General features: G+C 38.6%; 1 protein-coding gene across 7 annotated transcripts in view; it reads left to right on the top strand.

The window, feature by feature from the left end:
* Positions 1–18,265, top strand: part of CLASP1 (cytoplasmic linker associated protein 1) — a 153,297-nt gene that overhangs the window by 65,543 nt on the left and 69,489 nt on the right. For 5 of the 7 annotated variants that reach the window (XM_042827033.1, XM_042827032.1, XM_042827030.1 and 2 more), the window contains exons 9-19: positions 2,649–2,801; positions 3,721–3,794; positions 4,891–4,983; positions 6,287–6,432; positions 7,025–7,160; positions 7,838–7,908; positions 8,829–8,888; positions 9,565–9,642; positions 11,193–11,360; positions 11,904–11,953; positions 13,187–13,357. In XM_042827033.1, the coding sequence (XP_042682967.1) occupies positions 2,649–2,801; positions 3,721–3,794; positions 4,891–4,983; positions 6,287–6,432; positions 7,025–7,160; positions 7,838–7,908; positions 8,829–8,888; positions 9,565–9,642; positions 11,193–11,360; positions 11,904–11,953; positions 13,187–13,357 (1,200 nt within the window). The remainder of the gene's footprint in view (positions 1–2,648; positions 2,802–3,720; positions 3,795–4,890; positions 4,984–6,286; positions 6,433–7,024; positions 7,161–7,837; positions 7,909–8,828; positions 8,889–9,564; positions 9,643–11,192; positions 11,361–11,903; positions 11,954–13,186; positions 13,358–18,265) is intronic. The other 2 variants (XM_042827034.1, XM_042827031.1) reach the window with 1 other exon arrangement.

The following is an 18,265-nucleotide window of genomic DNA, read 5'->3' as shown; positions in this document are numbered from 1 at the left end:
CTGTTTTACATAGCATTTTAGCAATTAAATAAACTACAGGAGTGCAATCTTTATAATGTTTTTCTGAATTTGCATGTTTTATAAAATAGCAAACCACACCCTCACTCCCTTTTGGAGGGGTTTTAAGAGTACGGGTAGAAGAGGAAGTAAGTTAAATAATAGTGTTTAGATAGCCTGTAATGCAACTGATGGGGAATTGCATTACCAGATAAAAGTGGTTTTGAAGTAATGAAGTACTTTCCGAGAATGACTGACTTTCTCTTGGCTGGTAATATATATTATAAATAATATTTGCTTAATATCTAAATGTAAGCATTTGAAATAAATGTAAATTGGATGAATTTGGCCTGGGTGTATTCAAGGTCTGTATGAGTTTATCATCCTCCCTTAAACCCCTTTCTGTAGGCTTCAGAGATCACACATTTCAGAGTCTTATTTTCATCTACCGTGACATTCTGTGCAACTCTGACCAATAACGTTTTTGAAGTAAAATTCCTGTTTGAACTAGGCTGTATCTTTCAGGGGAAACGAAAAATAAAACAAACAAAGAAAAAACAAACAGCAAAGAAAGCAAAAGAAAAAACAACCTACAGAATTCAGTGTTTTTAATATACTCCTGTAGTGGAACTTGCCAAGTAAGGCGCCTTTTCTACTAGATGGAGAAACAACACTAATAAATCACATCGGAAAGCTACATGCAGTCTTCAGCTGCTGTGTTAACAAATACAGTCAAGCAACTTGCTAAGCATCTGACCAGGGTAAGCAAATTAAGTGGAAGTTCATTGCAGGAGATTAAAAATGTATTTTCCAGTCATTCTCATGGCTTTTCTCTGAGCTCTTTTTAAGAATGTCATATTTTCAATTATGTATGTCAGAACAAACCAGCAAGTGTCAATGGGAAGTAGTACAGTCTCCATGGCTGCCTTAGGGCACTGTGTGATGGATCCCATGTCCTAAATGTAATGGTTGCTCTTCTTCTTAAGTTGACCTCGAATTTCTTGCTGTGACCTTAAATTTCTTAATCATAAAGTTTCTGTGTTCATTTTTGTATTGTTCACTTCTGCCTGAGCAGCAACTGAAATACCTGTTACTGCCCCTGCTTTCCTTTACGAGTTACTCTTTTTTTCCTTTGCCATAATCCAAGGCTTTTTGAATGTTAAAATTAATGGGAAAGCATCTTTGGCCACCTTCCTTAACTTCCTGGATGCTGTCTTGGTATTGTTTCAGTGCTGTGATTGGAGTGTGCCATCCTGCAGAAATGTACAGGTTGCAGATGTAGTTTTTAGATTTTCAGATAAACTGTGACAGCTCTATGTAGCTGTTATGAGCCTTTTTTGGGGGGGGGGGGAAGTAAGGGGAAAAACAATACAGTTTTTTTTTTCTCTCTCTCTTTTTTTTTTTTTTTTTTTTACTTGACTAGAATGTGTCTTTATTGTTACCAGTTTTTCTTACAAGAAGCTCAACGTGTATTGAGTTTTAGTCATTAGTGTCCAATAGGAGCCTGTATTGGTTACCTGATGCTCCCAGGTGCTTTCCTGAGTAGGGATGGATTAAAGCTCCTGCTTGTGGTGTTTGTTGAGTGAAATTTCTCAAAGGAAACAGTGAGATTGGGCCATACCATGAATCACTGGGTTGAGATGGGCATGGATCATATCTCAAATCCCGAATTAAATGTTAGTGTGGAAAAGCTACATGATGAGGGACTGAGGGGCTTTTTCTACACTGAATAAATTATGCACTTCATCTATATCAGCTGTTCAAATGTTTTGTCACCTCTCAACCTAAGGCCATTTTTTAAAGTGGATTAGCTAGTTTGTATAGAACTGCAATATAAGCACTCTTTTGGAATTGAATTGACCTTCACTGAAAATCAAAGTGACTGTAATTCATTTGAAGTTAATTTATGTCCTGTTTGGAAGTAGGGCCTTTGGATGGATACAAAGGATTCTACGTGTTTCAGTTCACCTTAATTTATTTTTTTTTTAATTTTAGATAATCGTTTGCTGTTTCCTTGCTTTGTTGCAGGGAAGCTTTGCTGATAACTTAAAAACATAGAATGGATGTACAGCTTTAGGTTGGGTCTGTGATTAATGGTCCCAAAGGGAAACCTCTGTGGCTTATCAGCAGCATAGGTGTTGCCATGTGATCTTTCCTGGATTAGTCTGTTGTTTGTTCTTGATGTTGTGCAGGCAGTTAGCATGGTGTGAAAGGGCAGCTGGCTCTTCCTGATCTTTTTCCATGCATGGATTTCCTCGTGTCTATTGTTTTTTTTTTTTTTTTTTTTTTTACAGTACAGCTCATGTTAAACTACATGCAACAAATACGTAAATTGGAGATATAGACTGTAGGCAGCTCAAGTATTAGCTCTGGTTTTATCTTTTTGTTGTTGTTTTGTGGTTTCTTCTGTCAGAACACAGTCATTGAAAGGTTTATAAAGTAGTGGCTGCAGTAGTGTAGAAATGGTCTCATTGGCTGGTGGTCATTCCTGAATAACTGGATTGGCATCATAAAGAAGCTGCTTAGAAGGAAACTGGCAGAGCAGATCCAGCTTGTGTTTCAGCAGGCCAGGCAGTGTGTTTGCCATCACATTGGCATGTTCCTTTAGAAATCCCTGATATGGTTGACTATGCTTTTTCTTTTTTTGGCAGATAAAAATTTTGATGATGAAGACTCTGTGGATGGGAACAGACCTTCCTCAGCTAACTCCTCTACATCATCAAAGGCCCCTGCAAACTCACGTAGAGTTGGAATGGGGACTACTCGCAGACTTGGGTCTGCAGCTCTGGGATCCAAGTCCTCAAGTAAGCTGATTACATGGAATATTTGTAGTGTTCATGTTTGAGCTTCTTTCCAGGATTTTCAGGCCATATCATTTTCCCGGTACCCAGAAGCAGTTGTTTCCCATGTGAGATTGTTACTTGTATGTTTGCCTGAATGCAAGTGAGTCTGTAAAATGTACGTGAGTCTGCAAACACTATTCACATCCCTCTAGCATACACTGCCTTTGTGTAAGGTTGGAACTGTGTCGTTGTGCAGTGAGAGCTTTGGGTGAAACGTGTCAGTGATGCATAACTTGAATTTTTGTTTTTATGGCTGTTAGTCTTCAGCTGTACTGATGCAGGCAGCTTACAGCTACGTGATAAAACTTAAGGGCTAAAACATGTTGACTTTAAGACCTTCAGGCATTGCTAGCAGTGAAGGTGAAAGAGAAGAAGGGAGTGATAATTTGCAATGTGATCAATTCTAAATGTCATTACAAAAGATCTAGAGAAATGGAGGAAGTTGTCTTTCATGGTTTCTAATGTGATTAATATTCCAGAGACTGTTTATCTTCCTTATCGTTTGTCTGCTTGTGCAGGTGTCAGAAGATCTGCACCTTCATCTATTATAGATAGGATTAAATCCTTTAAAATAAAATCTCCCATGTAATGAAAGTAAATATTCCCTTTCATCTTTCAGACTATGCCCCTAACTGTTGAGTGACTACTGTAATGACTAGTAGTATGCCCTCTGTGCCTTGGAGCTGAAGGATGCTACAAATGTGCAGTTCGTGCCTGGCACTGAATTTTCCTGCCTCTGTTTTTATTACATTTGCAGTACTCTGAGGTTGTGTGTGGATAGTGAACTTTCTCCTGATTAGGTGCCTTGATAGATAGCTGGTGGTTTCTTAATTGATTCTCTTGATAAGAACATCGAAAAGACTTTTTTGTTGTTTGTCAGCAGGCAAAGAGGGAGCAGGTGCTGTGGATGAAGAAGACTTCATTAAGGCATTTGAAGATGTCCCAACAGTTCAAGTAAGTAGAATTATAAGCTAAAGTACATAACACAGAACAGCAAAAGATAGGTGTAGAGTCCAGTTCTTATCGCTGATAGATCTCCCTTTGCTTGAATGCTGGTGAGTCTTCCTTAAGGGAAAGGTAGGTTGAAGGATGTAGGGGTTGAACTTTAAAATGGTGGTAGATGCCATTAGATTGGTGTAAAGTGCTCAGAAGCGGAGGGAAGGGAGCCAGGAGGTTTGTGATAGAGGCATCATAGGAGAAGATACTGGAGCTGGCACTGGATGGGGCCTGTTGATGTTTTGTGTGATCATACAGCACTGTTCCAGTCCCCAGGAGCCTCTCTGTTTCATTTGTTTTATATGGAAACTGAAAGCAATGGAGGTGATTTGTGCCTCCAGGATCTCTGCTGTTTTGAGTGCTATGATGGAATAGTGCATGCTTGGTGGCAGGTTTAGTCAGGTAGCTGGTGTGTGGGGTGCATCACCTCTCCTCCTTCACAGTTTACCTGCTGGGGCAAGAAAACCACACGAGTGTGCTCATGATTTTTACCAGCTCACCCTTGAACCTAACCTGGGCTGAAGGGTAGGATGGTGACTTAGTTAGCCTTACTCTTTTGATACACTTGTGTATTTTCAGTGAAACTGCTTTCAAACTGACTGGCTTTGTTCTTTTGACAGCTTTCTTCTGTGTTCCAATACAGTGTGTCTGTTTAATTGTATACACGTTTTTAGTACCTGTAGTTTTAATAACCAGTTTAGATTAAGGTCTCATTTCTGTGTGGGAATGAGTTTTCCCTGGTTATGCACAGTGATTGTTGACTAGCTCCATAAAGCATATCCAGTTATCTCTTCCATAAAGCAGGAATTTTAGCATTTTACTGACTGTTTTATTGTAGATGCCAGTTATATATTTGACTTTAACTTTTCTCATTAACTTTTTTGGCTGTATGCAGTACAGAAATACTGCTTAAAATTCTGAAACTGTAGTAAAAGAGTAGATGACAATCCTTTAGTTATTCTCTGATCATGTTATAATTTTTGAAGGAGATTTCTGTAAATATTTTGCATTATGCAAATCCCATGTTACGATTCTACTCTGTTTAAATTTACAGATTTATTCTAGCCGGGATCTTGAGGAATCCATAAACAAAATAAGAGAGATACTATCTGATGATAAACATGACTGGGAACAGAGAGTATCTGCTGTAAGTAGTTAACTTTGTCATGAACTCTATTAATATAAGGTTTTCCTTCACTGAGCTTATCCTATGAAAGAATTTGCTTAGAGAATCTCAGATTAAGACTGAATTGCAGTTTAAGTGGTGAACATTTGTTGTATTTCCCCAAGCTTAGGGGAAACATTTCCTTATGAGACTGAGTTTAAACCATGTCTCTGGATGAAGATGCTATTTTTAATATAAAGGCATCTGGTAAGCCAACATCAGGTTGAACTGGAAGTCATGCAGACAATCTAGATGTAAAGCTAGAATTTGCTAACAGATGCTGAAATGGTGTGATGGAAATATCAAAAATGATATCCAGAATCTCTTAAAACCTCCTGTTGAGGCAGAAAGTCATTTTGCCTGTAGACAGCTCACTTATACTTTTGCAAAATGGAAATAAAAGCAAACAATTCAGAAAATTTAAACAAATTTTGAATAAATGGTTATAAATGTAGGAAATGCATTAGTGGGAAAGTGAGTGTTGTATGCATACCAGGATTGTACTGTTTTCTGAGATGAGCATTTGCATAATACAAATAGATGCATACACTTTTCTATATGGTAGACTTTGATCACTGGTACAGCAGCTATGACATGTCTGTCGAGTCATCTATTACAGGAAAGCATCAGCTTGTGCTGATTCAGCTTCATTTTTCTTTGCTATAGTGAGAGTAGTAAGCTTGAATAGAGGGACTGTATTCATGAGATCACATGGAGATATCCAGAATGAACTCTTTATGAAGAAATTGTGGTCCCATTATCACTAGAAAATATGCTGCTTTAGTAAGGTCAGGGTTGCACTTCTAATAGGCCCATATAATTATTTACTTTAATGAAGTCAGTGAACAAATTCTAGATATAAGTCAGTACAACTCAGATCTGAGTGTAAGTCAAGCGTTTTGAGTTAACCCATCTTTCGAAGATGCTAGCTGGCTATGTGAGGTTCTGTGCTTTTAGAAACTATTGTAAGTAGGTAGATACTAAGAGGAATAAAAATGAACCTTTGACAACTGTTGGCTTAAGAAGTAATGTTTGGGTCATTAACAATACAGTTGTAGAAGCCATATGTAATACTTGTGGATTGCTGTATCAGCTACTGTGTTTATATTACTTTGTATTCTTAGTATGTTAACCTGTGTATGTAAGGTCTGAAATAAAATTGCTTGGTATTCTTTAAGAAGTGGGTTGTACAGAGACCCTGGGAGCAACACACGAGCTCTGAACCTAACTGTCCTTCTGTACATTGCTGATTAACAGTCACTGCTTTGTTTTGTCATGCCAACAGTTGAAAAAGATCCGCTCCTTGCTGTTGGCTGGAGCTGCAGAATATGATAACTTCTTCCAACACTTACGGCTCCTGGATGGAGCATTTAAATTATCTGCTAAAGACCTGCGATCTCAGGTAGTGCGGGAAGCTTGTATCACACTGGGGTAAGTTTACTTTCCAAATATGCTTGAAATGGGTTGTAGGAACATGGAACAGATGATGGATAGAAGACACAAGAATTAACTAATAGATTGAAATTTTGCTATGGCTATTTAAAACCATGTTCATGTAGTTGAAAAAACCCATATTGTTGAGTTTTAAACGTTAGTGATTGAGAGATGCAAAAATGTGTTTTGTTCTAGTTCAGACTGAGCTATATTTTTGATTTTTTTATTCTTAATGAAATGATTTAAGAAAAAGCCTGTAGTGCTTCTAACAGTATTTTTTGTGGAAATTCATGCATATAAATGCAAAACTGATCACTTCAAAGAAACTAACAAGTCTGGAAAAATAGTTCTATTATTACTGTCACACTTGTTTGTTAGTAAATATTTCTCACAGTTCAGTTCAACAAAGAACATGAACTTGAAATGAAAGGAACTATTTCAAAAACAAATTGCTCTGTCCTTTAGAGTTGGAGAGGAGGTGACAGTTGTGAAGAGTGAGATATTATATGTGCTGATGTTATGTTCTGTAGAAATCTGACTTGCTTAATCCTCAACACTCTTAACAGTATGACTTCATTGTGTTTTACAGACATTTATCATCAGTTCTGGGAAACAAGTTTGATCATGGGGCAGAAGCCATTATGCCAACAATTTTTAATCTAATTCCAAATAGTGCCAAAGTCATGGCCACTTCTGGTGTTGTAGCAGTTAGATTAATCATTCGAGTAAGTATCAGTCAAAAGAGAACAACATCTCATTGTTTCCAAATGCTATGATGTTTCTGAGAAAATATGGATGTTAGTGCCATGAAAGTTTGATTAAATGTCAAATCTACTCTTCTGATTGAGCTAGGCTTGTCTGTCTCCAGTTGTAGTAAAGCCTTGTGTAGGTAGATGATGATAAATAAGCCATTCTTACATAGCAGGAAAAAGTGGCAGAAGTGATAAGAAAAATGTTTCTTTATAGAGTGAGGCATTTCTATCCCTCAGAGATGAGCAAATTTTTTTAATTGGCTTTAAATCTTGACTTGCAATACAGACTTAGTATGCTATAAAACTCCTCAGAAATAGAATATGTTGCCTAAAACAGTTAGGTTGCAGAGGTGGCTTCTGCTAGGGAACCTGCGATAGCCTGACAACTCTTAAGCTGTAAACACTGACTGTTCAGATCCTCTTGAAATGACTCCAGCTCTTTGGCAGAAGAAAAAATAAAATCTGTTAAAAGTATTTTTACTGTTAAAATGTATATATTGAAGAATCTGTCTACATTCAGAAGTGTTTCCTTATTTAGCAGTTCGATTTTTAAAAAAAGCATACAGAGCTCAGGTGTCTATTGCAAATTACTTTTCATTCCACAGAACTGTAAAGTTTTCTTCCTGTTTTTGTTCTTTCTTTTGTTCCAGCATACACACATCCCCCGACTAATACCCATCATAACCAGCAATTGTACCTCCAAGTCTGTTGCGGTTAGAAGGTGAGCATTTAGTTTGAAGTTCTGCTGTAGTTTACCAGTAAATAGAATCGTGTATACTTTAGATAAAAATCATACTTGTTTTGATTTGTGGAAAGAGCTGTTACAGACATTGCTCCAGAGAATTCGTCTTATTCTCCCCAGTGAGCTGGGAACAAATTCAAAATCAGCTATTATACATAAGATGCAGCATCACTGAGAGAAAAAGGCAGTTTCTCTGAAAGAAGCATGTTCTTTAATCTCTCTGCTTACCTACAGTGTCACATTAGCTTTTAAAATTATTTTTTTCCACAGACATACTTTAGTTCCCCACTACTAATCTTTGCAGTGATGTATTTTCTTTGAGCCTGTCAGCAGAGATGCTGCTCTGTGGTATTGCTGGGGAATACAAGCTCCCTCTACATTTAAAATCAAGGTGTGGTACACTCTGCCAGCCTCGCTGGGAGACTCTTGCTTGTGCCGTACAGATTGATTCTTTTTTTCTCTAGTTAAATGAAAAGGTCTTTGTAGTTGATGAATTTTGTGAGAAAACTTGAAAAAAATCACATCATACAAATGCCTTCCTTTCTGTAAATGATGAAGAGCGAAGCTGAAAAGAAGCAAGATGCAGAGTTTCCTTGTGAAGCTTGAACTCTTGTGAGTACAGGGTGGTTCTAATTTGTCTCTTAGCCAGTATCTAAGGGTGCCTTTTGGTTTGTTTTACATCTCTCTGTTGAGACCCTCTAGAGAGATGAATCCAGTTACTTTGCAGTTTTTATTGACAGTATTTGTAGAGTTCTTGATGTTTCTGTTGTGGCTCTTCTTGAATTATAATGTCCTGAGAACCATCGTAACAAAAGGTGACTACTGTGCAGAGGCAGGTATGATGAAGTCAGTGTGCCTCTTCACTTTGAGAACTCAACATTTCTCCTGTTTCTTCTCAGGCGCTGTTTTGAATTTTTAGACCTGCTGCTGCAAGAGTGGCAAACCCACTCCCTAGAAAGGTAAGCTCTGAAAAGAGAGAAGTTAATTCTAGCCTATTAATGTCTGAGAGGTGAGGTCTGTAGAAAGAATAGTCTTAGAGGTGAGATTCACATAGTTCTAGTAATAAATATATTTGTGGCAAGGAAAGCATCTGTGTGTGTGCATGTTTGCAATTCATCCATGTAGTTCTGGCAGCCAGAGTTCAGCGAGTCTGTTTCTTATGCCAGCCCTAGAAAACCTGTCTGAACGAGTCTCTGAACTTGATAAATCTTTTTTCCTTTTGCACCTTAAAGTGAGAAGATGAGGTGATGGCTGCTATACATCTAACCCGAGCATCTGAGGCTTGTAAAGTAGTTCAGACTAATGAACAGTAGAAGAAATTGTGGGATACCTATTGGGACCCAATTTCTTTAGCCCTTGGCTGACCAAGACTTCATAAGGGTTGAGAAAAGTATTTTCAGACCCAGGCAGCTTCAACTACCTGACTAAAGATGGACCAATGAAGAATGCTGCTTGCCTTTTTCTACTCAGCAGTGTGAATGAAATTAAACTGACTTAGAAGAGTAGGAGCTACAAAATGCATGGAGTGGAAATGGGAAGAACTCTGTTCAGGGACACTATGGAAAGCCAAGTTAGTTGTTTGTAAAGGTAGTGTGCTGGTCTGGATTGCTGGACCATGTATCTTTCTTATTTCAGACACATATCAGTGTTAGCTGAAACAATAAAGAAGGGAATTCATGATGCAGACTCTGAAGCCAGGATAGAAGCAAGAAAGTAAGTAGAAGCTATTGTTGCCTTTTCTTCTTCCTTTTCTTTATGTTGTGAGTTATGGTATTACATGTTGGAGACTCTGAAAGACAAGTAATGTTCTGGCAACTGAGGCTAGCGCTTCTTCCCTTTCAAAGGGAATAGGTAGTAGAAGATGTCGTATGAAGTGTTTGCAAAAAAGCTATTCTGTTGTTTTTTCTTTTTACCTACGTACAATACTGTGGTATTTGTTATTCTTGAAATAAAAGTCTCTATGCTGGTATGCTGCTAAATATTATCTAAGTAGAGGAATTATTTTTGACAGTGAAACAATATCTTTGTGTGTACAGAGAATGTATAGTTTTTTTTCTGTTGAAGATCCCTTGCATTTGTTACAATGTCTGTATTTAGGATAGTGTGCTCTTATGCTGGGATCGTGATCTTCTGTTCAGAAGACAGCAGGGACATCTTTCTTCAGAAAGAGGATGCTGTTAAATAAGAGATCACTAAACAATATATTTTGTTAATCTAAATGCTATATTGTAAGCAGAGGTGTTTTACAGCAGGACTGTTTAAATCCTTTTGAAAGGGAAAGTTTGCATTACTGGAAAAATACAGCATCCACTGAGGTTTCACAGCGGGTGACTAGTTAAGCTGAAAAGGCAGCAAGGAAAATGGAATAAAACCTTAGAAAACAAACTTAATTCTCTTTTTCCATGTTTCTTAATTAAGCATTACTGTGTGTAAGACAGAAATTTGTTTCCTTTTACTGCTGTGAGAACGCATGTGACTTCTCTGAGAACTGTCTCATACAAACAATTCTTAATTCATTTGAGCTAATGGTCTTGCTCTCAAACTGCCCCTTAGTTGGCCCCTGAAAAGTGCTGAGAGACTTCATCTCCTTTGTGATGAGAATGAATGGTGTTTTAGCATCAGTCAGGAGATGAGGACCGGAGAGGAATTCCTACTTTAAATGCTCTTTTACTTTCAGTATGGTACTGATTGGAAGTGTATTGAAGCATCTTATTCTTTAATTTTCCCAAAAGATAGTCAGCAGCCTTAACTCTACAAAAGATTTCTCTCTGCAGCGATGCATGAGAGCTATTTGTTAAACTTGAGGAAGAAAGCACCTGCTGGTGATTTCCTGAATCAGACCCATGCATGTGTATTCTGCTTTTGGCTTGTTTTTGAACTGTCTGTTGATCAGCTAGTCCTATGCTAACTTCATTCTGGTTATGGTTCTAGTCTCGGTCTGTCACTTATGTATGGTAGACAGCTGGAGGGATATGAGAATTTCCTTTGTGACAAAGCTTTTTTGGTAATTTATGTTGTACAGAGCCCCAGGTGGTAAGTTCCCCTTTTTGTTATTTTTGTTTGTCTTCTGTGAGGCTGTCATTCTTGCAATCTTGTTACTCAGTGGTATGCCTTAAGTGCATGGAGGCTGTGGATGATTGAAATGTCTGGACTAAGCAGCCCACTAAGCAGCCATTAGTGAAAAAGGCTCTGACTGTACCTGTGCTTCACTGACCTTTAAAATGTGACAAGGAAATATTAACAGCATCGTGCCTTGTTCCCAGGTGTTACTGGGGTTTCCACAGTCACTTCAGCAGAGAGGCAGACCATTTGTACCACACCTTGGAGTCCTCCTACCAGAAGGCCCTGCAGTCGCATTTGAAGAACTCTGACAGCATTGTGTCCTTGCCACAGTCGGATCGCTCCTCCTCCAGCTCCCAGGAGAGTCTCAAGTAAGTCACTGGGCATCGTTACTTCTCTCTTGGTTTAAACAACTGCAGAGATAACGTGACTGCTTCCTCAAATTCACAGGAGCTGCTTTGGGTACTCTGTGCTTTGCTTATCTCGTCTGGTTATCGGTGGCCTCAACACTAGATTATACTAAGATCTAGCTTATATTATATTAAAATAAAATGCATTATTCTGATACATGTATGTATTCTTGCTTCTCTTAAAGAGATGATCAACTTCGGCTGCAAATATCTGCAACTGAAGATACCTGAAAAATACCCATGATGTTGATACAACCTTTTAAACCTACAGCCTGTTCTTAATGATCACTTCCCAATTAACATACATAAGTCCTTAGTTCTTTCACAGAGAATTTCATAACGATGCTGTATTTATATTTTTAAAAAGTAAGCTTTGTTAGTCTATTCCTGAATATAAATAACTTCCTGTTAACTCAGTTATGTACTGAGGGAACAGAGAAGCACTGTTACTGCTGACTGTGATATATCAGTTTTGTTTTAATAAATACTTATATTAACTTCCAGCCGTCCACTGTCTGCCAAAAGAAGTCCTACTGGAAGTACTACATCAAGAGGTGAGAATAGGAGCTGAAAATGCGGTGAGATGTTGCTGAGGAATTGTGAAGAAGTAAAATGAGTATTTTGTGTACTATAGTGTGCAAAGGACAACTTTTCTGTTAACTACTCCTTAAAAATGGCACCTTATTATGTAGTTTTTAATCAGCTCTGGGTTGTACACCCATTTTTGTACACTGGCTTCTGATGCAGTGATGCCTTTAAAAGCTTGTATTTTGTTGCTGCTTGCACCTGAAGGAAGGCTAAAATGCTTTAAAAATTGTAGCTAAGGTAAGTTTAGGGGTGAAATAGCTGGAATTGACTCCTACTGATGCTAGTACATGCAGCTAAGTAGTCTACCTAGCATTCACCCTTACACTTTTCTCTCACTTGTTTTCTATGGTTTCAGCACTCATTGGAGGCACTGTATGCACAGAATTCCTACAGTGTTAAATTCCATCTTCTGATTAATCTATTTTTACCAGTAGAATATTTGGGTGTGACCAAGAGTTGCTGATTTTGCTTTATAAGTGCAGCAACAAGGGAATACATAAGAAAAAAATGTTTCCTTATTCAATAGGCATGTTTGTTTTCTTCGTTCATACACCCAACCCAAGCCTGTATGCTTCTGTATTTTCCTGTTGACAAGTACAGACAACCTTCCTGTCTTAAGCATATGCATATAATAACCTAAGTAGTACATCTGAATACAGAGCATAACAGAGACACCTTCTGCCCCTGTCAGCGTACTTTGCTGACACCTTGGATCCAAGGAGAATTTTGTGTGGCGCCTACTTCATTGTGCCCACAAATGCATGCATGCTTGCAGCAGAATAGGCAAATTTTTTGCTTGAGAGGGTAAATAACATGGAATAGGGGGAACAGTGATCCTCATGAGAAGATGCTTTGAGAAGGAAGGTACTTCCAGCAGTGTATAAAGGTTGAAGGACCTTTGTGAGTCTTTTCTAGATGGCAGCTCACAAGCTGGTGATGGGTACTCTGCCTGAGTTTTGTTGTAATGCTGGCCTGGTGGCCTTTTCTTGTCATTTAGGTTTAGTGTCTGATGAAGTTCTTGAAATGTCTTTTCAGTCACTGTGGGGAAACCCACATTACCCTGATAAGACATTCTTTAAGTATTTCAGTGCAATTAGAGAGAGTTAAAAATAGTACGTTAAACTGCTTGCTGTGCTCTTTGAAGCACACAGCTCAAAAAATTAATCTCTTTAATCTGGGTCTCCCACTCCCATCTGCAGCATCTACAGTAAGTACAAAATCTGTGTCAACACCAGGATCTCTGCAGCGATCCCGCAGTGACGTTGATGTGAATGCAGCAGCTAGTGCCAAGTCAAAAGTGACATCTTCTGGAGCATCCACCCCCTTCAGTTCTGCTGCAGCCCTGCCCCCAGGCTCATATGCATCACTAGGTAAACCTATATGTTCTACTGTCACAGTGAGCTTTCTTTCTCTCAGGAATTGCCTAGGTAACTTGATTTGAATGTCAAACTCTGTAACTGGAAGAGCATTTCTCTGAGATGGCTAACAGTTCTTGGGCGTACATGTGTGATCTCTTGCTTTTTGGAATTAAGCAAAAAATTTGCGAAGGAACTGTCTTGGAACAACTTTCCATTTTTGTGAATTGTTTTGATAGTCTCAGCCTTCTTTCTGGGGAAAAGTAGATCTTATTCTGGTTCCATGATGCTGTTGAGGAAAATGCTTAGTGCTTTATTACTTCTGACATTTCCTTCTGTCTCTTTCCCTTCTCTTCTTCCTTCCTTCCTTCCTTTCCTTGATACTTGTTTTCCACTGATTGTTCGGTGCTTTGAGGAGTACATCTTTGAGTTTGATTACCTTATTTTGTAAAAGATACAAAAGCAAAGAAAAGCAGGCCTTCTCATTTCATCACACAGTTGGGATGTAAGATATTGCTGACTCTTCTTGGATTATAGCCACACTGTGCTGTTTTGTTCAAGCACTGTGTATCGCTGTCAGGTACCCACCAGTGTTTCTTACAGCAAAGTTTGCATTTGATCTTTCTCTCCTGGAGATGATGCTGCTAATTTGCTGAAGTAGGAAGTGCAAGGCAGTGACCAACACCAAATAATTCTGCAGATTGCATAGTAATCTAATTCTTGAGGTTTTTATTGATTTTTTGCCTTTGCAAGAAGGAGAAAAATTGGATGCCTAGTGAGTGTCAAAGTCAGTGTTCTTGATTTTAGCTGTGCAGATAGCCTTCATTCCTTCCTTGAGTCAGCTGAAATGTAGTTTTTCCTTAGTGTTGAGCATTTGATCTTATTTCAGATTAAAGAAGGATGGTTTTCATAGATTCCCTTTGTAGATATATTTCTTCTATATCTGAAGTCCTTTATAGTGTCTTTAATGTATTGGTTATATTTGCTTCAGAAGTTCATGTTTTATTCTGATTTATATTGCTAGTTCATATTTAGTTCAAGATTTAGATGCACTGCAGTGAGCACTTAATACAGATCCGTGGAGTTGATTGCTTAAGAATGTGCTTTCAGAACTTAAGGACACAGCCACCCTTTAGGTGCACGGTGTGCTGGCTTCAATGGCAAATATGCTTTTGCACTGATCTATGTCACAAAGAAGAACAGAAAGTGGGGAAGAAAATCTAAAAGCTGGTTTTGTCCTTGAAGCCTGGAAACTGAGTACAGTGTTACTGTTGCTCTTAAGGCACTGAAGGAGAAAACCAGGAAACGCGCTGTGTTTGTTCATGTTATGCAAGCATGGCTGCTCCTAAAGGAGTCTGTTTCCTTTTGAGCCAGCAGGAATATTTGCTATCTTTGCGTCTCCATGAGAGAAATGGTGAGGCAAACAAAGAAAGTGGGGTTTGACAAACATTAGATGTATGTGGGAAGAAAAACTTGTAACCTTTTCTACAGATTCATCAAGCTCTAATTTATTGCTCAAACTTCTTGCATTTGTTTGTGTTAATTTGTTTTCCATACTTCTCTAGCTAATATATAGTGCCCATTTCTGTTGATGTTAATAATTCTTCCCTATTAATCCTTGCCTTATTTTTTTTTAATTTGCTTAAAGATGGTACTACTACTAAAACTGAGGGTAAGCAGTCTCTCTATGTAACTGAGATGTGTCTACAGTCGTACCACTCTACCTGATCTGTTCTCAAAGTGTTACTGATTCTCATCCATGTTCACTGGTGACCTGCATGAAGTGTTGCATGGTTGTCCTGCTCATTTTGATGCCATGGGGTGTTCTTCACTTTCTCTTCAAGCTGCTCCCTGCTAATGGCACTATTCTGGTTTCATGACTGATTTCTAATCACAGAATTGCATGTGTGTCTTCCTATTTACAGCAGCGCTTTTGGTTGATGGTGACCTGAGCACAGATTACAAAAGCAGGGCTTGTGTTTTCTTACTCCATGTTGTGTAAAGGTTTGCTGTGTTTTTCCATCCAAAGCTCAGGTCACAACTGCCAAATGCTTTCAGGAAGAGACTGAGCAGCAAGAGAATTGAATGAGATGATCACATGGCAGAAAAATGAGGACAGTAAACAATGATCTCTAGGGAAGGAGCATTTAGTCACCCTCTTTAAACCTGAGCTCTCTCTCTTTATTGTTAACTGAGATGGCTTACATCTAAAACAGTTGGAGGAAAGTTTTTTCTTTCAAGAACACTGAGCCTGCTAGTTTGGGAAGGCCTGCAGTCTGGTTGGCTGTCTGGCTTTTTGTCGAAGCTTATTCTTCTTCTCAAGCAAAACAAAATCACTGGGAAATTTTTTTTTTTGAGGCAGACAGGGATTGAAAACAAAGCCTTCTACACATAATGAAGACACTTCCTCCCAGCCCAACCAATTTTTTCCTGTTAGAAGTCTCTTTTCAAGGGATCTATTACTGTTTGATGGGACTGTGTCAGTATCCTTGATGAGTGCTTGTATTTGGATGTGGTGTTCTGCGAAGTGCCGCTGTGCTGTTATCACGTATTTTCTTTCCTTCCTATTACTGATGCATCGATTTAATATGTAGTGGGAGAAGTGTCTACCATCTCCAGAACTGGCTCTTAAACTTATGACTGAAAGGTGAACTGGTTCAGAATCATGAACAGTTCTTTATCCTTCATGATCTCTCAGTGATGAGGAATATGAAGTTGGCCTAAATGCTTGTATTGAAGTCAGTGTCAGATTAAATGAAAGTTCCAAGCTGTTTTAATCCTTAGCTTTTTTTAAATTTGCTGATCTTTCTTTTTCATTTCTTTTCTTCTCCATAGTTTTCAAAAATTCTTTTTTTTTTTTTCCCCTAATGTAGAAACACTGAATGTTTTGTGTAAATTTATGAAATAGCCTATGCAATGTACAGATCCTCTCCTGGACTGTAATGGTGTTTGTGGAGGTCTGTTCTGGGAGCTGTCCTCTGGTATGCCCTCACTTTTAGTTTATTAAATGCTCTATTGTCATTATGCAAAATACTTTTTAGATTAGGGTTGTTTTCCTCCAATTTGACTGCACTGGATACAGATGTGGTTTGGTTAAAAAAAAAAAAAAAAAAATCTGTAATAGAAACCCCCCCCACACTCCCGCGGGGGGGGAAGACTCGAGGGGGATAAACTTTCAAAAATTGCTTTTTGTTGCCTTTGTTACCTTAAATACGAGATCTCATCTCTTTTGCTGTAGGATTCTATTTTGGTGAGGGGAGCAGGGATCACAAAGGATTATAGCATTGTGGCACACCACAGCCAGAGCCCTGGACGAGTTTAATCAGTGGTTGAAACTCATTGTGATCTTTGTTTCTCTTTGTCACAGCAAAAAACAGCCTTCAGATGGCAATTTGTTGTGTCCTTCAGATGAGGGTGTGGAGAGGGGCCTTTTGCCTGATCTTGCAGAGTGTAGAGAAGGCAGAACTTTATATTCTTAGAAATGAAAATTAGCAGATCCAAGTGTGATCTTTTTTCTGGAAATAGCTGTGTGGGCAGGAGATGAACTTTGAACAGAAAGCAAAAGTTCCTTTTGCATGTATACCTCTGTTTTGTTGCAGGTTACTAGTATCTACTACAAGAGCAAATCTTTGTTTTCTTTTCCTCTGTATGTTTGTGTGCATGTGCATGTTGTTCAGCATTGTTTAATCTGCAGTCTGGCTCCCATCATGGCTTTTTGTAGCTGCAGTGTAGAAGTTTTGCACCTTCCCCTCAGCTGGGAGCCAGCATTGTGCAAACTTGGCAGTTCCCATCTGCTCTGCCCTTGGTTCTCCTTAGTGTTTTGGTTTTGAGCCAGGCATCTTAAAAGAGGAGCAAGATAAAAGTGGCTTGTGCCACTGGCAAGCTGAGGAGAGTATTGGTTCTTTGGTTTTAAGTAGTGTCACCTCAGTTAGCAAATGCTGCAAAAGTGCTCTTCTGTGTGACAACATATCATGAATCTGTATACGACTTTAATCTGGATAGATCTTCTGCCTGTGTGCTGTGAGTTTGTGTCTTCGTGCAGGGTATGTTTTGATAACCCAGACCCTTTGTGTCTCCAGAATGTCATGAAGAGTTCAGTAGGCAGAAAGCCTGTAAGAGTTAAGCTTTTTCAGTCTTGATGGGGGTTTTACAGCTTGTGCCATCCAAGTTACAGTTGTGCTCTAAATCCTTGTTTTTGTATATGACTAAACAGAAACTTCAGAGAAGTCTCCTCTTGTTTTGTCATGGAACTTTTTCAAGACTGTCCCCAAACTGACAAGTTTATAACTAACAATTGGCAGTTTCCAGACTCAGTGGCACGATTCCTAATAATATTTATTACACTCCAGAAAGAAAATAGTCTGATTTATCATTGCTCTCAAATAATTTGGACTTTAAAAGATTGAGCATCTTGAGCCTTAACAAAGGCTTTGGATAACAGTTTCAAGAAATGACTGTTCTTGTTTTCTTCTCTGCTTTAAAGCTCTTCATTGTCCTCAGCAACAAGGTTTAACTCAAAGATATGACTGAACATGGTAGCTTAAAGTGAAATGCTCAGGTAGTAGATTTTTCTCTTCTCTTGGTTGATCCCTTTGCAAGTGCTGGCATGAGTTGCCTGTGCATACTGGTGTAGAGCAGCACTGTGCTGCTTTTGCTCAGTCAGAAGATCTTATACAAAACCAAGCAATAGCATATACTGATGGTTTATGTAAGGGTAGGGTGTGCATCAGGGAAAATTGTGCTGTGAAGTCAGGTCATGTACTGGTAATGTTGGATTTGTGCTATGTATGGAACCTGTACCTTGCATACTGCAAGAAGGATATACTTTTATAGGTTTACATACAAATCAAATAACTGTGTATTCTTCACAATTGTATCACCACCAAATGACACATGTACACCTGTGGTGGTCTCAGGGGCTCT

Source organism: Centrocercus urophasianus, unplaced genomic scaffold (assembly GCF_019232065.1).
Source record: "Centrocercus urophasianus isolate 14NV4802_14NV808 unplaced genomic scaffold, USGS_Curo_1.0 seq_28, whole genome shotgun sequence".
NCBI lineage: Eukaryota > Metazoa > Chordata > Aves > Galliformes > Phasianidae > Centrocercus > Centrocercus urophasianus.
This window is presented reverse-complemented; position numbering and strand designations above follow the sequence as displayed.